A 24,619-nucleotide genomic window follows, 5' to 3' on the forward strand; every position below is an offset into this window, starting at 1 on the left:
CTCCTTCTCAGCAAGCAGAGAAGAAAAGCTTCTGAGCAGAATACAGATTTTCCTGTCTTGCAACAATCAGGAGCCAGGGCAGGAGGTTTAGGAAAAACAGGCAAGGAAAAAGAATCAGCTTGTAAAGACATGGAAATAAACATTCTGGCAATCCTGATTCAATACTTGCATCTTATATGTTACTTATACAATCCTTTTTAACAACTACAGTAATAGGAAACATCTATGATATATGAAAAGACTTCTACCTGCTACACAAAATTGTAATAAAAAAGAATTAAAAAACGAAAAAAGAAAGAAAAGAAACAACAATTCCAGTTTGCTCATGCTTAAGACTAGTGTACGGCTTTCAACAATAGTCACAATAAACCTGAAGTGTTATTAGACAAACATGGGTAGCTGCATTTATGAAACTGGTCCCAAAAATTTCTGCAAAAAATAAAACAAAACCCACCTTTTTCAGTCATCCACATGGAAGTTTAGTTTCACCACATGTGCAAATTAAGAATTTACTTCTAAACTCTCCTAATGAATGAAACACCGAAACAGCACAGAAACATTCCCAACAAACTTGTTCCAAATATTACACAGTGCTAACCAGCCATGTTATAACTTCAGCAGCAGTTCTGTCTTAAATTTTAGTCTTTTAGTGAAGACCAATACACTTTGATAAAACAACACATCTTTTACTTTCTGCCCCAAACTCTTCAAATATCTAGAGGTAGATTTTCTAATATAGCCCACTTTAGGAATGAAAAACAATTGAGCTCTCTAGTCTGCTCAAGGTGATTAAGTACTAAAGAACAGTGAAAGAGTTCTCTATTTTTCAAGACCTTTTTCAAGACCTACTTATCAATTCCACACTTTCAGGACATTGCTAATATGAAGATTAATTAGATGAAAAAAAGCTTATTTTAGAAAAGCTTCCAGAAATTATGCTAGTCAATGTATGAACTACAACTACTATTATACATTCTTAAACTTTGCTCTGGAATGCAGGTACCACACAAGGAAAATATCCTGACAAAAAGTTAGTGCTAAATTTTTCTTCAGCAATTGTGTATGTTCTTTAATGAAGCCAATAGCCTTCCCCCCCCCCCGCCCCGTATCATTAAACACAGAGTAAAGCAGGCAAAGAGGAAATTAATTTCTAAGGAAAAAGTCCTGAAGGCATCATTCCCTGGGTGGCAACAGATGTGATTCACAACAGAGCAGTAGAGTATTTTTATTTTGTTTTTGAGAAGCAGATGCAGATCTTTCTGATCCTATATTACTAGATGGTAATTTGGACCAATACCAACAATCTAAAAAGGCCAAAACAAAAAAGCAAGAAAATATGTACAGCAGAATAATTAATAACTTTGTGAGAAATAGAGAGGGTGAGTAACTTTCCATAAAATACGAGTACTTTGCTCGAGCCATTTGCTTAAAAAATAAGATAAAAAGTCCATGTAAATGTGAGCATTTCTATGGAAACTTTAAGGGAGATCGGGCCTAATGCTCTTAATAATTAAACTGTTGGTGACAATTTGGAGATGCAAATTCTTTCTATGAGCCCTGGCAAAAAATATAACCTGGTATAGAAAATAAAATGGAAAAACTCATGGTAAGACACGTATATAGAATATGTCTGCTCACTCAAGCTTACGAACAGGCCATAAACATAACCACCACAAAACCTCAAACCAAACAAACCCCAGTACAACTCATTGAGAATGAGGGCAAAGACAAAGAGAGCTGAGATGTGTTTATTCTTTCCTGGGCAGAAGGTAACAGTTAACACAGTTATGAATAGCAGTAGCTACTTCCTCTGTGCCTTCTGCCTCCCACAAGAATGATCGCAATACCTAGGAACAACATCTGTACTCATTGGATACACCGTGCACTTTCAGTCAATAGGAGTCCAACAGAAGCCACAAAATAAGGACTCCTTTGAGTGCATGCCTGGAAGCTTCCCATAGGATCTTTCCATCAAAACTTTCCATTCCTAGTTTGCTCTACTCACCCTGCAACCTTAGCAGTACCAAAAATCAGAGAGGTAGAGGAAGTGTAAGGGCAATAGCATCAATATATATCCACCAAAGTGAAGTGAGGAGATGTTATTTCATCAGCATTTTTTTTAATCACTTTCTCTGTGGTACCTTATGTTGAACAAATAAAGACTCAATTAAAGCATACCTTAAAAGATTAATTTTCAGAAACAATTACTGAAATTCACTATTCTAATAGTACATTACATTAGGTACGTTTAATGAAAAAGCCCATATACACCAACCTCTTAACACAAGGCTTTCCCAGAAAATCAAGAATCCCATTGCTCTATGCATCTGTTCAACTATTATATCTGTTAAGTATCTCATTTGGTCCAAACACCCGCTAAAATGTTAATTACAGAACTCAAATACAAGTGTATGCATGGAAGACTGTACACGTTTGTTTTAGCTGAATACTCTGGTAGTTGTTGCGAATGACAGAAGGTTTGCCATCCTAAGCAACAAAAACGTTCAATAAATATTGCCAAATATCTTTATTTTTCTTTCGTGATCAGAATCTTTTTATGCCCTTGGAGAGGATGAGATATCATGCTCAGCTGCCCTTGGAAAATGCTGGAAACCACTCCCGCCAGTAACTGCCCCCCTCGCCGCCATAATGGATGACGCCTTTCTGTCAAACTTATATGTGATTCAAGTCCAAACAACATGGCATTTTGGGTAATGGATGCTATAATTAAAATGTGAGTCCTAAAAAACCTGTTGTTTTAGTGGGTGTTTTTAGTAATGGCTTTGTTCTACATGAAGATAAAAACTCCCTAACAAAGGAATTAATGTATTGCTTTAATAGGCTGCACCCTGAGTTAAGTTTTAAAATTTATGAGTTCTCTGCAGCATTGTTCTTTAAACAATGGCATTGTCAAATGCAACCAGTGAGAAGATTAAAGTTCTCCCAGCAGATTAAGTACAAATTATCTGTCCTCCTGTTTCAGCATCATTTGTTCATTTATCACATAACGTCTAGTATTTCTGGTCAGTGTCAATATGCTCTGCATCCTTGCAGTTAACAGATGTCTTCTCTTGTCGAATGAATTACTTTATGTTTCACGCACTGGTGGCCGCAGATGTGTCACTATAGCAACATCATTAATTTCAGATCTTACCGGAAACATGCACTCCAATCAAACCTAATTATACCACATTGCTTTCTTGTCCCACAATAAGGAAACTATAATGCAATTATTGGAATACTTCATTTTCTATTCTACTGTGGCAAATGAGAGAGCCACTGTGATGGACGCTTCTTGTCAAAAAGCTTATTGATGAAGCACAAACCCAATTTACAATCATACAAAGGACTACCTTGCAATTATGTTAGTAATGCAATGCTCCTTAGACTCAACAACTAATTCTCAATCATTTCCAGTGAAGCTTGGACCACAATACAAGACTTTTGCAGACGGTTCTCTGGATTCCCTTTCATTTTCAATATTGAGAAAAACTTCACCTGTTTACATTTAACTAGACCAGTCTTTTAGTCCTGCTTTTTAGTAGCACCCACTTGGACAGACGGCTACAAAACTGGATCTCTTTCTTCTCTGACAGCCAAGTCTTCAGCGGGCAGAAGAACAGAATCAACTGGTTTATATAACTAACACTGAAAAATCAAGCGAGAATGTACTGAAGCCAGCTCTCATGAAGAGTGTATAATCATGATATGGCAATCATGGATTAACTGTACAGATTCTGTTCATTACCTAACAGTATGTTTCACATTTATGATAAAATGCAGAATGAGACCAAATGTATTCAGGAAAGGAAACTGGAAGCAGTTACCGATATACTCCGGTATAAGGTACCTTGGCTACATGTTTGTCCAGAATTAAAACAGTTTAAAACTTGCAGGGCATTTAAGACGAATAAAATTGAGCAGCATTTCCCATCACGATCTGAAGAGTGTGGTCTGCAAGAACACCATCAGTGTTCTGAAGCTGGTGACGTCTGCTGGACTTCAGGCTTATTTTCACTTACATCAGTTTTCAGCTAACACTTGGATAAAAGCCCACAGAGTGAAACTGCTGGCTGGTAGTCCAAAACATTTTGGAACTCCTGCCTTAGAATACTGCTTTTATTTTCATTTTTACATCATTAACTTACAGATTCAGACCTTCCTCCAGAACTCAGGAGACTTCACTGCTCTGAAAAGCCTTTGAGGTTGAATGCTAGCAATCTTCCAAACTATATATAAACACATTTGCTAGTAAAAGCCTTTTAACATTTGTCTATTTAACCCCTTTTAAGTATGCACTCTGAAAGGCCAGAATGCAAGTAGTGCTTCTTAAAATTAAACAGAACTACTGTGACTGCAAGTGGCACGATGTGGGTTGAAAAAAACCAAAAAAAACGATTAGAAGCAAACCAGGGTTCTTTCTCTTTGTACATGCAAGTCAATAAAACGCATCCTTTCAAAGCTTTACAGACGTAACACAGTATTTTTGCCTTGAAAACCCCAGTATCACTAAATTTTACGTTGCCAAAAAAAATTTATTATTTTTTTTAAGGACAAAAATTTTGTTTTCAAATTACTGTTGTATTAAGGTTAAGTGTATTGGTTGCCTTTCTAGAAACAGAATTGCAGCGTCTTTTTTTTTTTCTTTTTTTCTTTTTCAAACAATCTTCTCTTTCTCAGAGTAGTAGGTATATACAGCTTGAGGAAAAGAAGCTAGTACACTGATCCTTGTGCCTCAGAATATAAACCGGTCACCAGAGTCAGAATATAATTCCTGCATTGTAGAGCTGCGTGAATGAACTGTTTGCATTTTATTTAGCAAGCCTCTTAAAATTTTCAGTGCAGTCTAACTGTAAGCAGAATACCTCAACACTTGAACTGCATTTCCAGTTCAGTATGGCAACTAGATTCTCTATCAGAAAAGTTTAAGAAGTACACATTGGTTTTGCTTACAAAGTAGTGCTTTGGGTGAATGAACTCTACTGCATTGTTTTGAAATTCATTATTTTTGAACATACTTCCCTCTTTCCAAACATATGCTGTAAATTACATATTTCAAGCCTTCGGATGCGACACCGCTCTTAAAGTTACATAAATTATTGTGATGAAGGGTGCAATTAAAATCAATAAGCAGTTTCAAATAGCATACAAATCATTAGCTAACTGAAATAAAACTTGTTAAAAGAAGAATTTTTCACTTGCTTTGAAGAATTACCACACTGTAATTAGCAATACACTTTTCTACATGCTAAGAAAGAAGGTGGCAGTTGTCATTATCTTTTATGAAACAGAAGAACAGCATTCAGAATTGTATAGGGTAACATACGTACCTACAGAAAGAAAAAAAAGAAAGTGTGTATTGAAAATGTGACAATATATTAAACCTACATTTCATTTCAATATATGTAGTAATGGAAGTGTTCAGAAAGGGAGGGAACATGGAACTGTTTCACGCAGAAAGAGATGTAAATTGTGTATTATGCTTTCTGAACAGCATTACAGAGGCCAACCCCTGCCCTCCCCACCCCCAAATGCTTTCTCATCATTTTGAACTATATTTTACTTAAAACCACTAAATTTCTTCAGTTGTTTGAGAAACAACTTTCTCTGTTCAAAAGTTTAGTCTCTTAAAAAACCTAGTATGTCTACCAGAACTAATTTATTCAATCTCAGAAAGAACCAAAAAAAGAGAAGAAATACTGTATTTCCTACAGAATTTAACTTGTTACTTATTATGGTATTTTCTAAAATAAACTTTAAGATTCCTTAAATACATCTAGAACTAAGAGCATGGTAAGATTGTAACAAGTTTCAGTCGTAATGGCAGACAGCAGCATAGCGCAAGCTATGACTTCTTTACACACTTACCTACTTTCTGGTCCAGGTGAGGGTTAGGTTTTACAGTACACCAGGTCAGGTATAGTAACAGGTCACTGTTATGATGATGAAATCATAGAGCAGCTCTAGAACTGGTCTTTGTAACATAAAGAGCAACTAACCTCATGGGGATACCAGATGTCATTTTGCAGGCTGATCTTACGATTTCTTTTGGAAATGACTTGCTCTCTTGAAGGTCATTCTTAACTACCATACAATATTGCAGTAGAAGTGAGGTGCAGACTAAAATAGCATCCCGAGTGCTAATACGGAGTCTTCTCAGAGTAAGATATATGGTACTCTTACTAATGCTATCCAGTGTCCCGTTACTGTAGCAGGAGTGTTCCCACCGGAAGAAACCAGATTACTACCAAATACTGACTTTCACGTGTAAGTACCAGCCCACCTAAGCCTACTGGTAGTGGCATAAAGTCCTCAAACACATGCTTAAAGTTTTACTGAAAAATAAAAATCAGCAGTCTAAATCTATTCTTATATTAACATATTCAAATATAGAATAAAGATCAGAAATTTTACACAAGTCATATTTCAGAATCGTAACCTGATATACCTGTTTTATCCGTTAGCAAATAAACTAATCGTCCCAACTCTTCTGGTATGGTGCTAGTTCGAACAACCGTTCCAGGAATATTGTCATCTTTCATAATCATCCACCCATAGGCTGCCTTACCCATGTCCAAGTTCACACGTAAACTGCAAAGGAAATTTATATCATAATCAGTGTGAATATTAGGCAAAGTGAGTTACAACCATAAAACTAGAAGCTCTTTTTAGGATACCTGGAAAAAAAAAAGCTTAACACTATATGCAACAAAAATTTTGGAACAATCCTTTTGTTATGTGTTTGAGAGTATGTATCACATTAGAAATTCAGGCTCTATTCCAGACTTTTAGAAGCTACTGCAATACAAAGAAATGCAATACCATGCCTTCTGCATGCGACAGATTGCAACACTTTGTGGAGATTCTTGACATAATCACATTATTACACTTATACAGATGAGAATATTATTACACTTTATCAAGATCACCAGATCGCTATTCAAGTCACAGTTTTTTAAAAAAACCCAACACCTATGTTTTCTTTATGATGTGAAATACAGATATTTTTGTACCTCTTCAAGTCACTGCTTTTTAAAAATATATTTTTTTCTTTAGGTAAGTACAACTGTATTTGTCAAGTTCTCTTTCCCACCACAATCAATGAACAGTGTTGCTGTCCTTCCCAAAATGTAGTTAGAGGCTCTCTCTTACAAAAAGAGAACAGTGCCCAAGCAGTGAAATGCACCCTCAGGTGACAGCATGTGTGCTGGACTTGCTACTGCCAGCAGCAATGAGGAACCTCTGGGTAGCTGTGTACTAAAAATTGTAATTTGCAGCAAGTTTTACTGATTATACATAGATGTGAAAAATCGAAACTATTTTTGTCCAGTTCATTCAGTGTCTGCACATTTATTTGCTATTATTTCCACATTATGTCATACAAGAATTAATTGCCCTTGTGTGTTGTATTCCTATAATAAAAAAACTCTTCACTCATGCTGGTCAGAGATAACTTTAATCACATTGCTCTTCCCCAAAATTAAATGCTCCAACTCAAAACTCTGTGCCACCTTATTCTAAAACTTTCAAATACTCCTTTCCTTTTGCTGTTCACCATGTTCCTGCTACCATGTCAGAGGAACAGTGACTAAGGAACAGGCATGTGTTCATTTCTGTTGATTATGCTCTAACAGAAACACTGAAAAAACAGCTAGGACAGTGGCTGCATGAACTATCTGTAGCTAATTTGCCCAGTGTACAGGACTTAAGAGTCCCAAGTGTAGTAACAGATTTACAATAACATGACTCTTAAAACCATTCAAAGGTATATATCAAAGTCAAAACACTGCTAATGCACTTCAGACCTTTTTTAACAGTCCTGAAGCGCTGCTTTACAGCATAACCAAAACAGCAGCCATGAACAGTTTTCATCTGTCCTCTTGCAATCACAGCGACAGATTGATTGTGAATTACCTGAGGTTAATAGCGGAGGGAACACTGAGTCACAAACTGCAATATCCCATAAAGAAGAGAGGCATTTAACTAGAATTGTGAGAACGTCTGAAATTTCAACACACACCGAAAAAATTCAGTTTATTCCATGTCCCCTCCTTCCTGAATTTGTACAGCAGAAGACAACACACGCTCTAGCACAAAAAGAAACAAGCCTTTTTGATGCAAGATTCTTGACCATTCAAGACGGTATTTTGTTCTTTACCTAGCTCTTATTTTCCCATTAAAATCAGCAGCAGCAGGAAACCATCCTTGTACCTGGTGATACACCTCAACTAGTTATGCAATATCATACCTAACAATCAGCTGTCTTCAGACACGCAAATACATATAAAAAAAAATTAGGACAGACAACAGGAGGACTCTAACAAGCAGAAAAATATTCAAAGTCACTTGCCTCACACTGGTTAAGTACAGTTTTACCCTGTCTTACTCAATCCAGAGTCAATAGTAGCAACCAGTATTTGTATTATGTATGTCTGTTAACCTGCACAGTTAGAGAGAATACAAGAACCAATGTAACACACTTCCCACTTCCACTGTTAGTCAACAGAAGAAACAGCAGAAGATTTACTTGTCTTTGAGACGAGAATCTGTTAGATAGTCAGGCAAGTACAAAGGATGCTGTCTAGCTTGAGAAGAGAAACAGAAGCACGCTTACTTTACGAACAGCTAGACATTTGCTCTAGCCAGGAGTAAGTACAGCAAGTGAAAGATGAGAGCCACTCATCACCCCACTTCATAGAAGCATTTGGGCTGTAATTTTTTTTTTTCAGCCTGGGCTACTGAGACAGGAATTCTGAGATGAAAGCTCTATTTGAGAGCTGCAATCTCAGGTATATGGCACACAAAGAGAGAAATCCATATGGCTGGTCTACCAATGGAGACCTACAAAGTCATCCAGATAGGAAAAACTGTACTTCAGTAAGAATAAATCAGAAAAGTCTCACAAAGCTGAACTGCAGTTCATATCTTCACCTGCATCATTTATAAGCATGTGTGTTACCTGGTTTTGATGTTCTAAATACTTTCTCTACACATCGAATTATAATCTCACTTAAATATAATTTAAGAAAAAAAGACAGCCTCTCTTGCTGAGCAGTGAGGAAAAAAAATCTGTATTTCAAAGCATCGAGGTATTTTAGGAATTAGCAGTGCATGTTGGAAAGCTAGGGTAAGTGGAACACAGGGTACCCTCTTTATGCTGATGGACCTAACAGAAAGCTGGCATCATGGACCACCAGAGAAATAACATCTCCCCATTGATTATTACAGTCCAAGACAGCTTTCTGGCACACAGAGAGATACTGGGTACATGCTTGAATTGTTAAGATGAGTAACAAATTAAACAGGAATAAAATAAACAAAAGATGAGGGCCATATATCCATTTTTAGTATTAATTCTAAAATTTGTACACTGTATGTTGCTCTGACTTTCTTCACTTGGTGCTTGTTGTCTTTCAGTGCCTGACAATATGAGCTATCATTTCTCATAAATCTTATGTGGACTTTAAGAAACCTCATTATATAACCAAAAACTTTTTAAATTCACCAGCTTTTAAATCTTTCTCAATGTCATCCCATTTAAAAGACTCCATATATACCAATCATTTATGAAAATGCACAGAACAGCACCATAGCATTAGCACACCGTTGCATCAGTAACACCAATTTTTAGCAAACCACTTCACATGCAGTCTTTCAACACAGTATGTTAATATAGCTATTTGAAGGGTGTTGCAGAGAACGTGTGTATTTAGTGAACGTAAGAGTGTGAAGTTTCCCGTCTCTCAACCTCAGCACTAGTTACCCTACAGCAGGCAAACCTTAGGCAACTTTTATCCAACTTGAGGATTTATTCCACTAAGAGCCAGGGTGGCATTTCTCTACAATTCAGCTACAGAACAAATCAATAATGCAACATTTCAGAATCCACACTGCTTTTTTACTACAAGTTAAAACCAGATACTTTTGCTTTTATTCCCTCAATAACATCAGCACTGTTTCACGTTAAACAAATTCATATTTACAGGACTTCTAAATTTCATTTTTTTCCCAAGTGGTAACGACATTAGGTCCCCTTGTGAAGATTTCTGTTTTTGTTTTTTTAGTCAAAATGGACAAATTTGCCAATAAGCAAGGGCTTTCACTGAGAAAGTTTCAGACAAACACATTTAGAAACTCCAGAAACATTCTGCCTTTCACGATTCAGTGAAAAGCAACCAAGAGTTAATGAAGTTAGCAAAGACAATTTTGTGAACAAAGTGATGCCGTGCCTAACAAAATTCAAGTATGAATTTGAATCAAAATCGTATGATAGTTTTATTTGAACTTCCTGAGCAGTTCTGTATAGAAGCAGAAGTTTTGTAGCAAAAAACAAGCCCTGCCAAAATTCCACATACAGTATCAGTACCCTTAGTGATATCCAATTTTCAAAATAAATTAAGTAATTGAGATGTAATTGCTTTACTTTCAGGATTTTTTTTCTAAGTGAAATACTGGAGATCATATTTGGGTCATGTTAGTACCCAAAACTGTACCCAATCCCCTACGGCTACACCTCCTAACCTTCCCATATCGCTACCTGCATGAAACAGTCATAAACTATAAACAGACATACACATTATTTACAATCTAGAAAATGATATGGAATACTTTTAAAGTTACTGGTCAAGAAACAACCAAAACTGTTTTAACTTCAACATGTGTGGAAAGTTAAATCTTCACAGAAAGTGATTTTTGGAGCCTGACAACTCCTATTAACTGGCACTAAACAAATAAAACCAGAACCAAACAGAAGTTACTTCTTTCAAATACAATTTTTATTTTGTTTTTTCCGCTACCTGTCTGATACTCCCAAGAAGAGCCTCAGATCTCTGTTCTTCTTTGCTTCATAATGGGTCTCACTAGTTCTCTTGGACTAATTTTTCTAAATTTTGACTCTTACGTAAGCACATAAAAGGAAATGATAGAAGGTACACACAGCACTATAGATAAAACCCAGGCAGTGAATGTAACTTCAAAAGAAAACTCAATCCCACGCATTTATGCTTAAATGTGTTGGCAAAAAAAATGTGTATCAACCTTGTATTGCTATAGTGACTGTGGCACATGTTTTTCCAGGGCCACATGCAACCTAAGTAGAGATAATTAGATGTTGTAACATAGGTAGAACTTAAAACTTCCAGAGGAAATTTGGGGAATAATTAATGAGAAAATTAATCTATAAATTTCTTACAGGCTGAAAACACAGTAGAGTGCAAAATACAAATAGAATGCATGTCAAACGAGCGCCTTCACACAAGAGATGTAGCATAAGCAGCTCAGAATTACTTCCTATTAAAAATGTTTCTTTGTTATTTTCACATTTATCAGGTCAGATGTCTTCTTTCATTAAGCCTCTTACACAATGGTAATAATGTTGACATTAGATGTCTAACACAAATAATTTTAAAAATATGAATATTTTTAGTGTACTCCAGACAAATTTGGCATTACTTACTGTAATACTATTAGATTAAAAATAGAAATACAACTAGGAGCAAATAAGCAATGTTGTAAGGTTAGAAAGGAAAAAGATGTACTGCAATAGACCAGTTAAAAAATGACTTTTTTTTTTTTTAAAAAAAATTGATTGTGCTTTCTCCATGTAGCATGAATATCAGACACTGTACAAAAAGCACAAAGCTAGCTCAGGTAGTAGTACAGCACCATACCGGGCAGGGTAAGACTTACTCTTAGCATGAGAGAGACACACCACAGCTCCTGTTGCACGAAGAAGTCAAAATTAGTTTGTAAAATACCAAGAAGGTTCATATAATATTTTTCAGTCTCTATATAGATTGTATTATGTATCATGGTATAGTATAGAAGCATAATACACATTTATAAGGATTGCTTAAACTACTTTATGAGTAGCTCTTTAGTTCTTCCACACTGAAAGCTTTGCATCATGTATCTAATATATATTCTGTCTGTATATGTGAGAGGACATATACTGATATTCTTGCACCTATATGTTACAAAGATTAGAGCTCCAACACGGACAGCACAAGCTACAATATGATTGAAAACAGCATAGATGCTTCCTGATGTTGGACAGACACTACAGTCCTTCATAGGTGTGAGTTCCCTGGATCTTGGGAATACACAAAATTTCCTATTTGTATGATCCAGGATTTAATCGGGTATTAATTAGCTTCAGATGCAAGACTTCCTAGCAGTGTTTTCCTCACTGCCCACTGAAAACAGACTGACATAACCTGAAGGTTTTTCTTTAAATGCTCCTCTTCCTCTTCAAGACCCAGAAAAAAAGCAGCCAGGAGTCAGGTAGTGCCCCCAAAACTTTACTAAAGTGCAAAGCAGTTCCTTCCAGACCTTTGGGACAGCTTATTTTGGTAGAATGGCTCAGTGCCCAGGAGCCTCGGAGTGTCTGCAGGAATGGACAAAAGACACTTCAGCTTCTGTGTACACCAAAACTAAAGGATCCTCCCGAAAAGATGGGTGATTAAGCCTCTATCAATCCAGGTTTAAACTGCTACTAAATATAAAGCCTGGATGATACACATTTTTACTAGATCCCCAGTCAATATCTGGTCATTTTATGGTAAATCCTCTACATTTCTTAACAGCTAAGTGGAAGCAGGTACAGCTACAGGATTCACATGCCTGTATACACAAGGCAGTAATTTCACCAAACATTGCCTGGCTAAGCCTAAATTATCTTGAAAAACTTTTCTGGCTACATTTTTGGGGTGAAAACCAAAAACCAAACCAACAAACAAAAGGATTCAAGTCAAAGTGCAACTCACTTTGTCTTTCAAGGTGTTGAAGATGACTGGACAATGAATAAACAAAGCCCCGTTACTTGGTGGTGGAGGGGATCCAGTTTGGTGGTGCAGTACCCCCACTAAGGCTAGCTTTTTCTTTGGCCTTGACCTGAACTATGGCAGCTCAAGCAAGCTGATGAAGAGACGCTACAACTAAATGCTGGGGAAAGGACAGAATTGCTTTGTGGCAAGGCTCTCTAACAGCCCAATCACCTTTCCTGCACCCATATACACACTTGGATTTTGAGCTCAGTAGTTGACAGCGGGTATCTGGCATCCCACATTGATTGAAGTCTCTTCTCTTGTACTTAAAACCACAAATATTGGTAACTGTCTCTCTGACAGCTTTTTTTTTTAAAAAAATGAAATTAAAACAACTGATCAAATTAGCAGCTGCAAAAATTGAAGGAAAAACTCCTCAAGACTTACATGATTTGTATTGGAATTTTAAATGTGTACAATAAACGTCTTCAGTTCCACACAAAAGGGAAATTAAACTCCCTTCATAAAAATGTAAGCCTGATTTTAAAAAGATAGAAAACTAAAAAGAATGTATCTATAACCACAGTGATAAACTGAGTAACCAGGTAAAAGCATAACAATGACAAAGCTTTACCTCCTCTTCCCCCACCTGAGGTGCTGACTTTTCATTAGTTTTGCCCTCTACTCTTTGTCATTCAGAAAATAGACAATCCAAAAAATACAACAAAAGCACTTTACTATTTAAAAAAACCCCACCCCTCCTCAAAAAAAACCAAACCAAACCACCAAAACCCAACCCATCACAGGCCTACGAACTTCCATGCTGATATCACAAAGAGTAGCAGCATGGACATATCTGAGGACACAGCCTCCTATGTGATAACTGCACTAAATGACACAGTCAGATGAGATCTTGTAAACTAACGGAGAATGTATTTCAATCAATGATTTTATTTAAAACAAGTAATGAAATGGTCTCCGTGACACTGGAAGATAGTCCACTGGAGGACGGATAAGCATTAATGCATCTCAGATTGGCTAGAGTCAACTAGAAAAAAGCCTAGGAATACCAAGGAACATGGAAAAACTCAAGAGAATGAGTGAGCATAATCCTAGAGAGATTTATTTAGTTTTGGACAGTCTGTCAAGGACTTGCTTTCTATCCTCCTTTCCCAATAAATTTTAAGAAATTCAAATAGATTAACTTTGTAGGGTAGTAGATTGCCTATGCAGGCTCCCTGGGCTCCGTATGCGTCCTCCATAGGGGAAAAAGAAATGTCAATTACAGAAGAGTCATTTTTAAGTGCCAAATGTTTCTAGGGGTGTGGGGCTGTTCAAAATCTTTTGTGCGTAATGGCTTACAACCAATTAAGAGCTGGACTAAGCTTTCAAAGTTTGTTTACTACTACTTTTTCTCCATTTTGTTTGATTCCTTGTACACTACAGACTGCGTGCAATGTTGTGGGGTGGGTGGGTGGGCGTTGGTTGTTGGGTTATGTTTTTTGTCTGGTTGTGGTGGTGGTGTCTGTTTTGTTTTTTCCAGTTGCTTTATGTTTATACTTCTGAAGTCTTACATGTCCCACAGTAATACCCTTCACACAGTGAAGTAACATTGATCTAGAGGAATATTTAGGAAGCAGCCAAAACACAAGGAACTAGCTGCTCCTCAGAGCAAAAAAAAAAAGTTTCTCTTCCTATTACTTATACGAAAGGCTGCACAGAGATCAGTTATACTCTGGTAACAGCTAGTTACCTCCTCCTGATGATCTTCACCAAACATGTCTGTTCATGAAAAATTATTTTTATTGCATACCTGGAAGTTCCCTTGCCCTGCAAATCGAAACCCAAACACAACTGCAAAAAAGCTCCACATTTAGAAATTTCCTGAATTCTCTGAAACCATCAATCAACACATTTCATGTGTGCATGAATTCAGATATGCTTTGCCTGTATCAGTCAATCCTAACCTCTCACGTCCATTTCCTTTACCTGTGAAAAGTTCATTATTTCCCTGTATAGCTATTTTTAAAATAATGAGAGGACACAACACCTGGTGCTTCAGTGTCATTAGCCTTGTAATTTTTGTCTCCAAGAGTTTGTGCTCCAAATACAGCCTAAAGAATAAGTCATTTCCATGCTTAACATCCAGAAGAGAGGAAGAGAAGTGTAGTTATATTCGAACACTGGCAAGACTGGAGTTGTTTATTTTGCTGACAGTGTGGGAAGGAACCCTGTATACAAATGATCTGAGCTGAAGAAAAGTTGGTATAGAAATAGATAAATCTCTAGAGAGAAAAGCATTCTCTGATAGATTCTCTGACCTTCCACAGAGTAACTATATGGTCCATCTCAGAACTAAACGAATCACATTCTCTAATACTTTCACTTTGTGTATTATCTCCCACAAGCAACTGAAAAATGGGATTAGGTGTATCCTAGAAATTATCCTTGGAAAATAACTATTCCACAAGTCCATTAAAGAACTCTTAAGTTGAAAATGAGCTGCTCAATCAACATGTTTTTCAGTGGCATATGTTGAACTGTCAATATACAATCAAATTTACTTACACTACCTATATGCTCTTAATCCTCTTGCATCCAGTAACAAAGATATATTTGTCTTTTAACCATTTTAATAAGTTTTGGCTTAGTATGTTTATTATGGAAGACCACAGTGACCGACAAGTGATCCTTTATACTCGTAGCTCATTTTTCCCCTTCCCCTACATATCTTTGATGAATAAGTGCATCTTTCAGCAATATGCAGACTTTATCACTTGAACGCAGCACTTTTTACCTATTCACATGGGTAAGCTGCTTAATATTCAATAACTGTGTGTATGAGGGGAATGACGACACAACCTGAACAGCAGCATCATACAAGTAGTAAGGGAGTTATGACAATGTTTAGTAAGAGCTCACAAAATTTAAACATGAATGCGTAAATAAAAAACAAGAGCCAGTTAAAGGAAGTGGAAACTGTTCTAAGATGATCAGTTTCTACAATGAGATCTCCTCAACTCCCCAGGAGATTTGCTGGAACCTTCTTCAACTTCTCAGCAGAATCAGTTGCTCTTGCAACACAAAAGTAGTACAAAAATACAAGTCCTTTAAGTTATAACACCTTAAGACAGGTACTTCCTGAGTATCAAATTGGTCAGATGTGACAGTTTCCTTCACATAGACACATACTTAAAAAAATGTTAACACGGTAGCACATAAGTCCTGTAAGCTTCAATTAAAACACCTAATGAAATCCTCCTGTTCTGATTTTTTTTTTCTTATACTACATGGATTTAAATACTGAGTGCAAATCTGAGGGGATAGGTCTTAAACCTATCTATGGTTTAGTTGCCGCTAACTCGTGGCTAGTCACTGGGCTTAGTGAATGATGTATTTCAAACTGAAGAGCTCCACAGAACATCTAAAATTAACAATCACCTTAATCTAAACACTGGGTATTTTAACAGGAGAGAGTATTTCCATTTTGCAAAGGCAATACCCATTCAAGTTAAAAAAATCCATTTCAGAGTCAGTGTTCTCACTTCTGTGTCCACAGAAGACTTGATTACACACATGGATATTATTTCCTGTTCCAGTTTATCTGCAATTTGAATAGACCGTACTCATGCTTAATGAATTAATTAATTCAGGGTAAGTCTCTACTTGGTTACACGTTAAAAGTCCTCTCATTGTAAAAGCGCACCTACATTATTCAGCCATCCAACTTAATCATTGTTGTAGTAAAAAGTCTGAATTTTAACCAGAGAAATGGAACATTTTCAGTATTTAAGGCATTAAAAATAAAATTCAAAAATATACCTAACAGTTCATTCAAATACATGTTTCCTAAAACCATGTTCTCAAATATACCAAGATTGTATCCTTATTAATACATTTATGCTAGTAAAGGATTAGATATCCTGATTACTCCAGCAAGATGAACATTATACAAAAAAAATACAACAGTATTGTTTTCTGTACAGTGATCCTTCAAGAATCAGCAGATTTGTTAACACCTTCTCCTTCAGCTTCCTGATAAGATCAATTTCCTTCGCAATGAGAAGCAAGTATAAATTTCAAGAAAGCCACATCCAGTAAAATTAGACATCTGTGTTTTTTGTTTCATTCTTATACATACCTGATCGGGATGATATAGGAAAACAGGAGGAGGAATCGGAAAAGGTTGCGATACCACGGGCCTACAAATCCTTGCAAGGTTACCATAACAACCGATAGTGCAACTAATGCCAAAAACAAGGCTTTGGTCAGTTGATTCAACTCCAGGTCCAGCAGGCCAACCTAGAAGTAGTAGTATAAATCAAGTTAGTCATGAGTTTTTTCTAAACTGACACTTTTGCTGTGCAAACAATTAGCTATTACTGGCTTTTTTTATTCCTATTAAAAATCCATCCACTTGTAACAATTAATTGCATTTTTATAACTGAATTGATTATTGTTCCTATGTTAGCATGCAACAAATGTTCCCTGGTTACAGGACAATAACAGTTCCCAGAACCAGCGTGAACTGTCCCAGCCAGGCCTTCTGAATGCCTTTACGTCTGACACATCCCTCTCCCAGGACACGAACACAGGATGGCAAGGAGAAAAGAGAATTAAAGATGAACAAATAGGCAGGAACAATTGTCTTCTGTCATGCATGCAGCAAAAATACTGGCACTGTGTATTATATTTGTAGGGTAGCTACTGCTCACTTACTGCTAGAAGATCGAAACCCTGTTAGATTCAAGAATCAACGGACAAATGCGACAGTTACCTTCTCATTCATATAACTAGTATACTGTAACTTGTAACTATACTCCCATACTGGTCTGTAAAACTGAACTAATTTCATAGAAATAATTTTTAATTGTATAAAGTTTTCAGTTATTCAATACAGTAATAAAAACATCAATCAAGTGGAATATCCATTTTCAAACCAAGTAGTAAACCAGAGCTTCAACTTTTCATGAGTAAAAAGGTATTTGATTTAGAAACATTGTAGCAAAAACATTAAGAGAGGCTATCTTTCATCCCCTGTTTCTCATGAAAAAATATTTTTAAGCTATGTAACTAAGACTCTCACCATTTCAATAATGTATGCTGTAAGCTAAGTATTTATAATCCACTTTTTGGGATGCTCTTGTAGTCAGTAAAATATGTGGGAAAATTATGTCAGGAAGAGTTTCCTAGGCCCTGTCACAGATGCCCCTTTTATCTCCGAGTCTTGCCAGTAAGACCAGTAAAACATAACACTTCCTTAGATAACAAACAGTCTGCAAAAGAACCACTTTAAATATAGTTCTTAAAAATTCCAGCAATCTTGCTTACACATGGGCTGTCCCTTCCCTAGAGAACCAGGCAGCTGAAGACCACAGTGGCTGATTTATCAGCTGCATTTAAAAAGCAGCACAACGAGGACAAATATCTTGCAATTTCCGCTGCTTCAACTACTACATAGTTTATGCTTGAATTATTGAGAAAAATAGGTTTTTGGATTAAAATGAAGAAAAATTAAGCCAGGGAAGTAGAGCATGTTTCAAAGCCCAGATCTTTTTGCGTTGACAAAGGCAGCCTAAGTTTCAGGCCTCGCTGAGGATCAGATGAAGTCATTATTCATTCAGTCAGGGAAAAAAGACTCAATTACCTCAACCTAAAGATGCTATCAATGAATGCAAAGTGCATATTTTACTCTATTCATCCAAATCCCATTAAAAAGTGAAAGGAATGATTTAATCTGGCCTTCTAGAGTTGGTCTTTTTTTGTAATAAAATAAAGAATCACTGTCTTGCAATATGCATAACCACTACCTCACACTTTTTTCCCCTGCATCATGGTAGTGAAAGCCTATCTCTCCCCTCAGCTCCCCCCTCTGCCCCCCGTAAAAATCCCACCCCAGAACAGAAATGAATAAAGAGCTTCTTTGGAAAGAATGCCACTTTTTGGACAGAAACATTAAATTTAGTCTGCTGCACACTGATACGTAGCTAATTCAAAGCATTAATACCTTTCTAATTGATGAAGACAGATGTGAATTCAAGTTTGGAATCCAACAAAAATATGTTTGGAGAGATATTAAGACAATAAAAAAAGTTGACGAGGAAAAATTTTAACACAATAAATCTCTTGCTCAAGAACATTCAGTTTTTTACTAATAATGCCATCCTTTTTAATATAGATCATACTACTGGCCATAGGCAGTTTTAATATTTTTATTTACTGTAGCAAGTAAAGGCAATTGCAAAACCCTACTTGAGGCAGCACACAAAGAAAGTTTTAATAGAACTGCATTCTCCATTTCTCAAAAATTAGTTACTATAATGTACTGAAATATACTTAGTTTAATTCTGTGTCTTTCCACTTTAACAACTTCTGTACTCAAACTAATGAAACACTGTTGAATTATCCAGATACATTTCATGTAGAAATTCACTAACTCTCTAAAATTCATCTGAGTATTGGAACAGTAGGTGAACTTCAATTTAACTACGTTGTGATTTTAACAAAGCATCTGTAATATATATCATCCTAAGAAAGCGATTTCTTTCCTTTTGAAAATAATCATAACCAGAATAATTATGACAACATAAAAAACAGATGAATTAAGAATTGGAGTAATTTTCCACATTTATTGCTATTTCCCATATTAGAAAAGCAAATTTTCTTCTACTTGTCATAATATTTGTTCTATTTGAAACAACTGTGTTAATGAAATTAAACACACCACTGGAAATTTTAATCTCCAAGGGAAAATTTGTACATAATGTCTAAGACAACCACAACAGTTTTGCAAAGGGGCTGCTCTACGATAATGAACACAATAATTGCCTGTGTAATCTAAAATGCTACTAATGGCAACAACTGCAAATCCATTTAGCTCCTCTTTAATTTATGCACGAAGTTTTAAATAGCTAATGGTTCTCAGTAAAATAATGGTTTACACCATCAATTGTGTACTTGCACCAAAAAAGCCTAAAAGTTTTTAAAATACTTTATTTTTGAATGAGGGAATGATTAAAGGTCTAAACTTCATATTTTGGACCACAAGTTATAAGTCATTATCTTATGAGAAAAATCGTAATTAGCAAAAGTTGAAAGCAACAAAAAAAACCCCAAACCTTTCTGACTACTGAAGTAGAACATGAACAGCAATATTGCCATTGCTGCCCTAGATGCTTAACTTTTGGGAAAGGTTATCCTCTGAAGCTATTATTGTAATAATAGAACAATTCTTCTAACTTTATTAAAAGTCTATTACTTGGAAAATGAGAAAATTTTTTTATGCTAGAATACTGAAATGCAAAAATTGATAATTAAATGTTGCACAACGGTAAAGATTTCTCAAAATAGTCTAGTGCAGTCATTTTTTATTCAATTACAGTTTAAAGTGCATTAGAAACAATTGCTCATAAATAGCCTTTTTAAAGTGCCCTACTTTAATACTGTTGAAGTATTAAGGCATTATCTTAGGAGAGACTTCCTCCTGCAAACAAATTCCTCCACAAAGTAATTATATTTCAGTAATCAGTCTGGTTCTGCACTGACAAACACTATATTGACCACAATGAAATTTCATGGTATGTATGTTTGAGATAGAGTTTGGCTTTAATTTGCACCATAAATATGAAAATTTTCCTTCCTGTTCTTAATACATGCTCTGAACTTTAATAAACCTTGAATACTAGTCAATTACTCATGTTTTTATTACTTCTAGTCTAAACTTAGATGTAACAGCTATGCAAAGAGTAAGGTAAGTATTTAAAATCACTAAAATTCAAATAAGATATCTTTCTTCTTTGGGCTGACAAAAATGAGCTTTGCTTAAGCAAAATGATTCATGGCATTCCAACATTTATAGAAAAATCATTTTTATATACACTCCTATATACAGTTAGCTGCACATATCTGAACCTCTATGGCTTTCTTTAACAATATGTTAAATCCTTCCTATAGTCCCTAGGAACAAGAGATTATTAACCTGTGTTTAAAGGCTACATAGACACATCATGATCTGTTTACCTTAATCTTTGACACTAAAAACATGTACACCAACTCTGGAATCTGTAAATATTTCTTCTTTGTTAAGTCTCCTTCTTCTAAGGTTATTCCTATGATTCAAATTCTTGACTGCTAAGCAATCCAGGTAACCACATTAAGATAATACAACTATGAATAAAAACAAGTAAAGCAAGTGAATTCAAGTTTAGGAAGCATCTTTCCTTAATTCACTGTACTCAAGTAATGGTCTGACAAGTATGTTTCTCTACAAGCCTGTCTTGATTAACACAAAACCCACCAAATCCTGCATACAGTATATTACACTTTTTAATCAATATCTTACTCTTTTAAGCAGTAGATTCAAAGGTAGGAAAAGCAAAGAAAAGACTGAAATATATAAAGTGACCATTTAGTGGTAACGGTCACCTATCCCTGCTTTTCCTCAGACATGTTTTCAAACATCCCCAACCCTTGTTTAACTGCAAGAGTACCAACAACAAACCTTGAAAACACTTTCTGAAGCACTAAAAACCTATTACAAGTTTTATACATTTTAGAATTAGAGCAAATAATCATGGTGGTGTGTGTATGTGGGTTCTACTTGACTTAGTAAAACTGAAATAAACTTTATTTATTTAGTCCACTCCAGTGGAGTTACACAAAAGTAGTAACCAGAAAACAGCCCGTTTGATTCCAGTAACATGTCAAAAAAAGTACACATCCTTCCTGCTAGCTTTAATACAACCTAACATCACTTTGACCAAACTGAAATATTTGGCGTTATGTTCATATTGCAGGCTTATGGAACTGAGTTATGTCTATTCTACACTGATTTCAAGAACTATTTTTAGATATTTAGCATTAATTGTATCCCCAAAGAAAAAAATTACAATTACTTGTCTCTATTCTTACAAAAAACAGCCCATATCCAACAGTTAGGCATTTAAAACAGTAGAAATATTCTGAAACTCAAGAAGAAATACATGGTTATCACCCAAAGGAAGAACAGTAAGCTGCAAGTAGATAATGTTTTCCTGAATGTTTTGATGCGTATTCAAAAACAGCGGCTTAAATGCTCTTAAAAGCAAAATAAGTTCATTACATTTCGAAATTACCCTTCTGATTTGCCTGTTTTTCTTTTAACAAGCTATTCATAACTGCATAATATCTGTGTTTGAAATAAACTAATCGCTTTAGAAAGAAAAGTCCCTTTTGTAGCTAGTAGTATCTATAATGCTAGAAGAAAATGAAAGAAAACATTTAAAACATTTCTTTCTCTCTCTGCCTCCTTTATTTGTCCATTTTATATCATTGCCTTTTCCAAACTCAACATCATCTGAGTTTGGATACTCAGAGTGAAACTTGAAAGTCCTCTCCAGGTTTTCAGAGGTGCTCAGCCCTCTCTAGTTCAGTCTACTACAATAAAAACCGTAAGTGAGGTACATCCACAACCACACTTAAATAGCGGACTCAGTTGTTTGAAGTAAGGCGCTCATTTTGACAAATACTGGCCACAGATTTCATTAACCTTCTGAAGTGTGTCTCCTTTTTCAATTGTGTCCTGATTCATCCTAACACCAATGATTTACTTTCTCTGTAGTAAAACATTATGTTTCAAAAGATCAAAATGAGAGAAATTAAAGGTGACCCATTCTAAATATCCAGTTGACTTTAAATCTGGCTTTCATTAACACTTTTGCAGTTTGCTCAACTATTCCAATGTCTCCAAATATTCTTCCATCTGATGCCTCTTTTTAGAATCAGTACATATAACTATGAAGCCAAATCAATGATATTTGCCTCTACCTCTACTTATGGTAGTATTTTGGTCGGATTTGCCTGAAGGCTAAGAAGGAGATTTGCGGCAGTTAAAGAACTGCTATGCGGAGTTTGATCAGCAGAGGGTGCTCAAGACTGGTGCTAGCTACTCTGCAAAGGCTCTGGGTCGGTAACGCAGCACCCAGCACAGCACTGTACCTCTACAGGGCGACCTGTACCTCTATAGGATCTTCCCTGGCGTTCACCTTACTTCGTCTGAAATGTTTACATTAATTATTAACAATTCAGCTTGTGTACTGAAACTATTATACTTCCTTCTTAGCAAAAAGTTACACTTCATATACCTTTATACAGTCACAGACTTGCACCTTTAGGTGCCAGTAGTCAGATGCTGTGCGACCGTATGTTCTCTGATTTCACAATGTATTTGTCACACACAAGAACGATAAAAAGGTGCACCGAGCATATTAAGACACTGAAAAGGTTAATGGCTTCTTAAACTCTGGCATCCATATAGGGATTGTGCTGTATTAGTAACAGACCCTCCTCCTATTAGAAGCCATCAATAGAAAACGTTTTCTCAAGACCACCCATCAATTTAGAATAACTACTTCAATAATCTAAGCTAACTAGTCATATTGGCGACTTCAGCAACCAAAAGCATTCACACAGTGAAACTCTCTATTTTTTGAGTTTAAAACAATCTAGGTACACATATCACACAGAAGACATTCAGCGTTTCTAAGCACTCACAATCCTCCTTACATCTGACCAAAATTGGTAAGACACGGAATTCTGGGGGAAAAAAATATCAGGATTTAAAGATGTTTGATTTTACACTGGAACACTATCTTCAGATATATATTTCATCTAACTTTTAAAGAAGATATAACAAGCATTTGTAAACTTGATCATCACCAGCTTCAACTCAAGACTTCTCTAGCACACTGTCATGTAATCAGTTCTTTTAGTAGTCAGAATAAGCAGCTTTACACATTATCCACTACTATTAAAACATACTCAATAGAGATGGCATTTTTTCCAATCTAAGTAGATTAAAAACCCATGGCTTACTCTCTCACAGATGAAAATAATTAGCTTTGCCAAAGTAACTGCAAAACTAGCATGGGGAGAACTGGTCCCAAAGTTTTTATCATGCAGAATTTGCAATTTCAGAAATAAATACAAAAAATTGTGATATATGTAAAAAAAGTAAATTAAGTAACTCAGTAAGAGGTACTACTTCCTTCAAGAAAAACAATTATAAAAGGGACCTAACAAATCGATAGCAACAGCTAGCTCTTTCATTTGTGTAAACTTTGGGAATTCTAACATATCTACACTTCAGAGCATGCAGCTGACTGGTCTAAGTAACTTTTTCATACAGAAAGCTGCACACATTTATTTTTGTCATGGTAGGGGCTGAATTTGTGTTTTATTAAACATACAGCATGGCATATATATATAAGATTTCATAAACAGTATAAGAACCTTGTTGCTTTTTCAAAGGCATATTTGAAATTAAGCAAACACTTGAAAACACGTATCTAAAGAAATCCAACATTTGCTCACCCCATATTAAAAATAAGGTGTGAGCAACTTAGCTTCTCATAGACTATCTAGATGAAGCTATTAGCAGAGATTACTACATTTTTTAAAAGAGTTTATCTCACAACAGGGCTGGTGGAAGACAGGTCAGAGCTAAGGTTATCAAAACACACATGGCAATTTTTCCATTAGGAATTCAATTAAATAAATGAAGCCAAGAACCCATGAAGTTTAAGCTTGTTTTAAGTTTTACTGTTTCATTTTAACCCAAATCAACAGTAAGCTTAAAGACAGTTAAAAGGTGTGTTTTTTTCTTTCATCTTACATGAGATTAAATTGAGAAGTGCATTTGAAAATTTCTTTCCAGGCAAACTACATACATTTCATTATACTTTGCTATTTTAAAAGTTACAAGAAAGCTGGAAAAAAAACTTCATTGGGAAATAGTGGCACACCTGAAGTTGGTGTTTATACCATAAAAATACATGGAAATCAGAGCCACAACCTTTCTTCCAGGAAGTGCAATTGAA

At 35.7% G+C, this 24,619-nt stretch overlaps 1 protein-coding gene across 1 annotated transcript in view; it reads right to left on the reverse strand.

The window, feature by feature from the left end:
- The window catches only part of LOC104158461 (probable phospholipid-transporting ATPase IIB), a gene marked incomplete at both ends in the record, with an annotated part of 78,299 nt that overhangs the window by 23,846 nt on the left and 29,834 nt on the right, over positions 1-24,619 (reverse strand). Inside the window, 2 exons of the mRNA XM_009696123.1 lie at positions 6,449-6,591; positions 16,906-17,066. Coding sequence (XP_009694425.1) covers positions 6,449-6,591; positions 16,906-17,066 — 304 coding nt within the window. The remainder of the gene's footprint in view (positions 1-6,448; positions 6,592-16,905; positions 17,067-24,619) is intronic.

This window comes from Cariama cristata, unplaced genomic scaffold (assembly GCF_000690535.1).
Source record: "Cariama cristata isolate BGI_N322 unplaced genomic scaffold, ASM69053v1 scaffold17562, whole genome shotgun sequence".
Lineage (NCBI taxonomy): Eukaryota > Metazoa > Chordata > Aves > Cariamiformes > Cariamidae > Cariama > Cariama cristata.